The sequence below is a fragment of the Pseudorasbora parva genome, chromosome 8 (genome assembly GCF_024679245.1).
Source record: "Pseudorasbora parva isolate DD20220531a chromosome 8, ASM2467924v1, whole genome shotgun sequence".
NCBI lineage: Eukaryota > Metazoa > Chordata > Actinopteri > Cypriniformes > Gobionidae > Pseudorasbora > Pseudorasbora parva.
The window spans coordinates 27485318-27493871 of NC_090179.1; the positions used below are offsets into that span (position 1 = coordinate 27485318).

The window sequence follows — 8554 nt, forward strand, 5'->3', positions numbered from 1 at the left end:
TTTGTGTGCACATGTATGTTTGAGTGTGTTTTAAGTATAATTACAAAGGAATTCATTGGTTTTGTTTAACTCTGAAACAATTTTCGAGTTGCGTTGTGGTAAAAATAGCTACGGGTAATGCCAGCTGATTGAGGAGTTCAACCACTCTACGTCATCAACCTAGAACGCAAACAAAATGGCGCCGCCCATGGTCCAAATATAAAATCGATTTTTAAAATAACGTAGATCTTTCATGGGTTTTCTACTACATAATTCAGTAAGAGACATCATTTATGTTATATTAAGCCATACAAGTCTCAACACCAGGGGATCCCTTTAAGACCTAATACAGAGATATGCATCGTCTTTCTCAACTATATAAAGTTCTCTTAAGGGATATAGACTGTCTGATGGATACTCATCAAGATCGACATGTTGACATACTTTTTGTGTGAGTTTATCCGTTCAAACGCAAGACTTGAAAGAACTCAATATTTGCGCGCTGCGCACAGAGACAGATCTTCTCTCACTGCAGAGTTCTCATTCGCGTCTTCTGGCGAATATACTGAGCGATGATGGCGAAAATGACTGGTCATACGGCAGCACTCGCATGCACTGAACACACTTTACAAAGATAGACCGTTTTGCCCACGTTTTCTTTTATTATCGCTGTTGTAGTGCACGTGTATCCATCGACAGAACCATACATAAAGCATTATTTTTCAAGTTACAACCAGTGCCGCTGTCATGAAAAATACTGTCCCCCTGTGAAATCGTGTCCGCAAGGACCCCAAGAGCGATTCTATTGGCTGAAAGAAATTTTAATAGGTAATCTGTTCAGAGCCTGATTACAATTCTTACACAATCGCGTTTTGATTTTTGCTGTTTAAAATAGTCTTTAATGCCTTACAAAGCATGTTTCATATATTAGTAGTATTTAACTGAAGCTATAAGTGCTTATATACGTATATAATTCAGAACATGTTTTTGCTCCCATTATAGCAATCAATTAAATATTTTAAATAAATGTTTTGCGTGTGTACTTATTATGGCAATAAATTCATAGTATATTAGTTTATTATTTAGTTATTTTTAAACAATTAATTGTCCAGAACCATGTATAACAACTTTTGATCAGGCATTTAAAACCGCTACCAGCGGACACGATTTCACAGGGGGACAGGATTTGTCATGACACCGCCGCTCCCACCACGCGCTGGGGTCGAGCAGAACACGCTACCCATAGCAACGCGTTATGACAACGACATTTCAGACTGACAGAGACAAGATAAACGGCTTTTCCGCCATTTGTTACTGTTTTGTACACGTTGTTATATTAATTATAATTCAAAATCTATTTTATTCGCCACAATATAGTAATGATAAATGTTGAGAGCGGCACTTTTGATTCATTTTCAAAAAGGGCAGGGGCTCAAACTAAGCCCTCCCTTCTGCAGTGCACTTGCCCGGTGTGTGTAACGTGTCCATGGTCCTGACTCCTGTCACACAATGCGGCGAAATCTCCGACAGGGCTTTAACAGTCTAACGTTACAGTGAATGAGAGTATGAGCCGAGCCGAAACGAACGCACGTGCAGGCCATAGTGTGACATCCGTTAACCATAGTGTAAACATAGATGACGTCACGGGTTTTTCTATAAACGAAAGAACGCAGCCTTCGTTTGTATGGCCCAGGCAATTTATACATTTATAATACTTACTAAAATATAATTCATATTATTTTATTACTGTTGTATTAGTTGTTTGAAAAGTAAAAAAAGAAATTGGTCGGTCTTAAAGCCAATTTACAACCGGCAAGTCGGTCGGACTAAAAGGAAAAAAAAATAAAAAATTGAGTCGGCCCTTTATTGACAGGGTCGGTCGGGTTACGGCAAACAAGAATATTTTTAAGGATGGCCTGAGACCGGAATTATAATGAGGCTTTTAAATATAAAGAAATATTTCTACCGTACAAAATGTATACTAATGTTCTTAGAGGCTAGGTGTTAAATGCAACACATTTATACTTCACCAAATGGCTCCTTGGCCCACTTTTCATGCCAAAGTATATGCTAAAATTGCATAGAGACTACCCTGAGATCAGGGTAGAGGAACCTTTTGTGAAGATACACGAAACGTGTATATGCACTTTTGATATGATTGAGATTTATGGAAATTGACACACGATCTCTTCCACACGGTCAATCTCAGCATTGCTGATATAAATTGCTCTGTGCCTTGTTCTTTCTGCATGACGTGCTACACGAGATCTGTGTAAAAGAACTGCATTGACAGATTAGCTGGGAATATTATGAATTTTTATGTTTCTGTGAACCTAAAGCCAAAAACACCACCTACTCTATTTGCCTTCCTTTAACACACCTTGTCACAAACCCAATACAAAGAACATCTCAGGGATGTTTTTTTCCGTCACCTTCTTTTCCTTCTGATTATCTGAGTTAAGATTCATATGTTACAACTTAATTTTGACTCCATTCCATATTAGATACATATCATTTTATAGCCATAAATTGGCTAGCTTATTTCTTTAATCGAGTTATGCATATAGCGGTGCTGCAGTCCGTCTGTGTGTAATGCGATTTATTATTCTGTAGGGAAATTAGTATGCATCTGAAATGCTGTATCAGTATCCGAATTCCCAGCCATCACATTGCTGGAGATCGTTAAATTGCATGTTCAGGTAATGAAATCAGAATACAAGGCCACAGTCAGCACTTTTGAAGGTCACCTTTAACTTGGGTGTATAAAAATGAATTTTATCCTATGTAGGAGTTTCTCCAGATACAGACATGAAAAGTACTAGAGTTTGGAGTATAAAAACCTGGTTTGAACTATCAAACCTGGAAAATAAGCGAAACTTGTTCAAATCAAGATTAATTTATGATTGTATAGAAAATATGAAAAGTACATAAAAATGATTTGTGTGGTGTTGATGATGATTATTATTATTATTACTTGGAAAATTTCTTGGAAAATTTGCTAATTAAAGGTATGGGAGCCTTGTAGAAATGCACATAACTGGAATGTGTTTTGATAATTACTATTATTATTTAGAATAACCCAAATGTCAGAACAAATTTAAGTGTACGCACATGTTGTGAATCCTGTGGGTGTGTGAAACTTTTCTGTTCACTTTATGTAATTAGTAAATGAAATCAGTGAACCCACATGAACCCAAACAGTATTTAGATGTTTTCCTGCCTCTTAATCCAGACTAAAGCTATCAAGTCTTTTTCCTTTTGGTTCCACTGTTATTATTGTCTGTTTTTCTGCAGATTATCTAATTGTAATTGAGACCTAAGCAAGCCGCAATGAGTTGAAAAGTCATTCAATATTATGCTGAATACTATGCAATAATATGGTTGCTACTAGTTCGCTGGTCATCTTTCTCATTACTGCTCTGTCTGTAAGGTTACAGTTAGGGTAATATAGTTCATGTATGTACAGGCTGCTTGGTGACGCTTTTTGTGGAGGCCTTTTAATATGTGATACAATAGAGTAGTAGTAAAAGCATCGTCTATGAACAAGCTATGAATTCATGCTTTTAAGTGCAGTCCAGTGCTCTGAGAGCAAAACTTGTGTAGATTTGCATAGGAATGACAAAATATTTGGCCTGTGGTTTGAGGCAGACATATGTTTTAGATTTGTGTAATCAAGAACTCCAAAAAGATTGAATCTTCAAATGATACTACAAGATTGCCAAAATACAGGCAGCGGATTTTTTTGCCCTTTGTCTGCTTTAAGCAATAAAGTTTGTGCTAAACCTAGTTCTATAATGCCAAAACATCAAGATCTTCAAAATGCTGCTAAGTCAGATTCGTTTTATTTGATTCTATTTGTATCCGGTGGGTTTAAATGAGAATAAGTTTATTAAAGCTTATTAATGTATGGCAGATTTGCATTTAGTCTGTTCTCTCTCTGTCTCAGAGGCAATATCACATTTAAAGATGTTTAATGCCTGCAGTTGTGGCTAAATAGGTTTTTAGGTTAAACTAATGCTGATAGGAGTTTCCACAGGGGTTGTTAAAAGATGCTCATAATTTTTACAAAATTGTGAGTGGTCTATTTGCAGGTTTGTTCATAAATACAACTCAATACTGCTTTGTGATTTTTAAAAATAGCAACTAATCATATTCAAACTGAAAACATTTGCTCCATTATGAGACCTTACTACTAGGGACGTCCTGAACCGATCTTAAGGATTGGTATCTGGGCCAATCATAATTTCAGCCGTTTTAATCAGCCTTTTAATTTTTTTTTCTTTTTCTGATCAGTTTTGTTTGTTTATATCTATCCATTTCTTTTCTAATCATTTTTTTATTTATTTTTATATCTACTGATGTCTTTATACAGGATTATTAGAATATAACAGTATAGACCTTTAAATTTAATTAATCTAATAATAATTTTTATTTTAAAATAATACCATAGTGCCTCTTTTTGCATTTGAGCACCTCCCCACATTGCACATCCCTGTATCAATCAGGACGTCACTACTTACAACTGCTCTTGGTTAGGGTTGAATTGGAAAATTTGAGGACGTGTTTTGTAATCCCTTTTGTTTTGTCTTCATAGGATGAATCTCGTATTAAAGTGACAGTAGTGGATGCCAAGCCTGTGGACCACAGGGACTACAGCAAACGGCTGATCATCAACATAAGGAAGTTGGCTGCACAGTAGAACAACTGCCAGTTACACAGAAGCTACAGTTACACAGTTCCCACAGCCATTGTGTGGCTTTTTGAGTTTCTTACAGTATCGTGTATACAATTAATCTTTTTTTTGGGCTGTTTTTCTCTTTTGTTTCATTAGTTTACCTTATTACATACAATAAATTACACTGTATGCGTCTGCTAATTCTCTAGTACAAGTAATAAAGCTGTTTGTGTTTGAGTCTATTTTTGTGGCTTTATGTTTTGAATTTTCTGCTTTATAAAATGAGTGCACGTTTAGCACTCTGAATTTGTATGGAATCAACACTTGGGACTGTTGAATGAGGGCTAACTATTTCCCCTTGCATATTTCGCAACTGGTTTGAGTTCGTCATGTGGATTCACTGTTTTACAACAGAAAGCCACTTGTTTTGAAAGTGACTTCTGTTTGAGCATACATTACTGCAATGTTGACAATAGATGATGACCCTTCCCCTACCACCATAATGTTACTAACCGCACCTTAAAGGTATACGATACAGACTTTACAGCACACACTAAGTATTAACATAAACGCTATATTATATGCACGTAAGTAGTCACACTTGTGATACTTTGAGGAAAAATGTATCATGCAAACCATAAAACGAGCTATAGACTATTTCCATTAAAGACGACGGCTTTATATAAGAACCAGAAAGTTGGACTGAAATCTGAACATTACTGGATTGCAAGCGTTGCCTTCTACATTTGGCCACCATTCACCTGAACTGTTTGAAGTTATGATTAAGATTGTGTGTCATGGTGTAGGCTATCTCTTGAAGTCTGGTTCTCTGGACTCGGAGTAGCAGTAAGACTTGTTTTTCTCTCCCATTACATCTGCTGAATACCAAATATCTTATTTGGCGACAGAAGATCTCTATAAAATCCCCTTAAAATAGTTTCTTTCTGTCTATAGCTGTCTAGTGATAACCTCATCTGGTGAAATCCCCCAGCAGCAAACATGACACAACATAAATATCGTTCTAGCACACTGTTAACATCAGAGGTGCTTTGTTGAATCCTACGTGAAGGCCAAACAGCCCGTTTTTCTTTTTATCCTTTTTTTCTTTCTTTTCTTTGTCACCTCACCTTGGCACATCCTTCACCGGCCTGCTGTGATTTCTAGTTTTCAGTGGTATTATTCTAACAGATCTGTTAGTGAATGCAAGGCCCGCGCATATTCGTTTCAGTTAAGCATGCGTAACCATCCACGCAAAATGAGTAAGGAGTGTCACGCAGAACCGTTTAGAGACATTTGAGTAAAATGTGCATCTATAGCATCATTTGCTGGTTCATATTAATGCGCGTTTGTGAGTCATAGCGACATAATGAGTGATATGTATTTTGTTCAAGCCTCAGGGCAAGTCCAAGCTTGTGATGGAGGCGGAGAGGAAGCACACGTTGCAAGTCTGCACCAGTAAGTTTGTGCCCCTGGCTATTAAGAACTGCATTAAAATGGGGTTTAATTTCTCCTTTTTTGTGTAATATTGAACTCACTTTAATCAATATTGTGAATATTTCCGTCTGAGGTGCTGTATATTCGATTCAAATCCAATAACTTTGTACTGGTACAGTGATACTGAGCTTCTTCACATTTCAATTTAAGTCCCAGTTGCATTCATATTCCGAAGTCTCACACTGCTTTATTGTTAGAATTATTCACTGCCTTCGTGATATAGGCTACTAACACCGAAGCTGCTTTGAAACAATGTATTGTAAAAAGTGCTATATAAAGGTTAATTTGTAGATTGTGCGATTGTGGGCACAATTAAGATCATTATGCTTTGACCTTTATTTAATTGACTCAAATTAGGTAATGAACGTAACATTTATAAACATTAGTAAAAACATGAAATGATAGTTTAAAATAGAAAAGTTGGCATTTTTGCATTCTCTTGGTCTTGTTTCCAAGGGTGGTGTGGATAAGGCATCAGAATTTATTTTTAAACAAGTTAAATGCACAAACACACACACACACTGATCATGGCATAACCTGACTATTGACAGGTGAAGTGAATAGCACTGATTATCTCTTCATCACAGCGCCTGTTAGTGGGTCCGATATATTAGGCAGCAAGTGAACATTTTGTCCTCAAAGTTGGTGTGTTAGAAGCAAGAAAAATGGGCAAGCGTAAGGATTTAAATGAGTTCGACAAGGGCCAAATTAAGATGGCTGGATGACTGGGTCAGAGCATCTCCAAAACTGCAGTTTTTGTGGGGTATTTCTGGTCTGCAGTGGTCAGAAGGTACAGTGGTGAACCGGTGGCAGGGTCATGGGTGGGGACTGGGGAGCGAAGGCTGGCCTGTGTGGCCCAAGCAAACAGACGAGCTACAGTATAGCACAAATTGCTCAAGAAGTTAATGCTTGTTCAGATAGAAAGGTGTCAGAATACACAGCGCATCGCAGTTTGTTGCATATAGGGCTGCATATACGCAGACCAGTCAGACTCGTGCTCCTCAAAACGAGTTTGAGGTGTTGACTTGGCCTCCAAATTCCCCAGATCTCAATCCAATCGAGCATCTGTGGGATGTGCTGAACAAACAAATCCGATTTATGGAGGTCCCACCTTGCAACTTACAGGACTTAAAGTGCGAGCAGTGCAACCACCCAGTAGAGCATTACAATAATCTAGCCTTGTGCTCATGAACGCATGTACTAACTGTTCAGCACATGCGTTCATGAGCTCAAGGCTAGATTATTGTAATGCTCTACTGGGTGGTTGCACTGCTCGCTTAATAAACAAACTCCAGCTGGTCCAAAACGCAGCAGCTCGAGTTCTCTTCCCAGAAGAGAACTGGCACCCCAATTGAGCCTGGTTTCTCCCAAGGTTTTTTCTCCATCATGCCCTGATGGAGTTTTGGTTCCTTGCCACTGTCACCTTTGGCTTGGCTTGCTCAGTTGGGGACACTAAAACTATAACACTAAAATTATGATCCAAGTTATTCAACTAAATATACAAACACAATTGATTAATTAGGTCTTATTTAATTCTATAAACTATAATACTGATCTGCCAACATTGTTGCAATATGATGAGTTAAAATAAGCTGATAACATCACTGTTTTTTCCAGATTGACTGTACAGCCATATCAAATTTTGTTGCAATATTGTCACTGTGAAGCTGCTTTGAAACAATCGTCATTGTAAAAGTGCTATATAAATAAAGTTGATTGATTGATTGATTGACATACAAATAAAAGAATAAACTGATATAAAAACATATGTCAATTTACATTTCTATAAGCTATATTTGAAATTTGTTGAAACTCGTTGTCTTCGCATAATCTATAACCTTTTTTTGCGCTCTATTGCATCATTATATTGTTCTTTCATTTTTTGTATTCTTCGGTGACATCTCCCGATGAAGCCAAACAGATAAACGTTTTGTCAACTGCACTTAATAAAATCTAAACACCATGAAAAGTCTTATAAATCCATTGAAGTGATAACAGCACAGAAGAGAGTGCGAATACGTTTCTGCAGGAGGATTATCTCAGGCGCCTTGAAGAGAGATGCACTCTGCTATTACCCAGACTACGAAAGGGCTCTTGGCAGGTCTCAGAACGGCAGATAAAGGAAGATGTGTGTGGTAATGAAGATGCTGGATTGCCTGGCTGCTTCCCTGGAGCTCGGTCTGCACAGGAGCTGTGTTTTGCATTGCACTGAGGCCTTCCGTCCTGATTAAGACCTTAAACAGTGATTTGGCTCAGAAGAGTGATAAAGATTATCTTTTAGGCTAGCCCTGCTTATTGTGACAAGGCTGAGAAGCACAGATTGTGCTTTCATTTGATCAAATGAAGTTGATGCTTACACATTCTGCACCAAACTTTGAACTTAAAGTGATAGTTCATCTAAGTCAA

The 8554-nt window shown here is 37.5% G+C and overlaps 1 protein-coding gene across 1 annotated transcript in view; it reads left to right on the forward strand.

Annotated features, from left to right (window-relative positions):
- The window catches only part of rpa1 (replication protein A1), a 52227-nt gene extending 47331 nt beyond the window's left edge, over positions 1-4896 (forward strand). Inside the window, exon 17 of the mRNA XM_067450599.1 lies at positions 4574-4896. Coding sequence (XP_067306700.1) covers positions 4574-4678 — 105 coding nt within the window. The 3' untranslated portion in view covers positions 4679-4896. The remainder of the gene's footprint in view (positions 1-4573) is intronic.
- The last annotated feature ends 3658 nt before the right edge of the window (positions 4897-8554 follow it).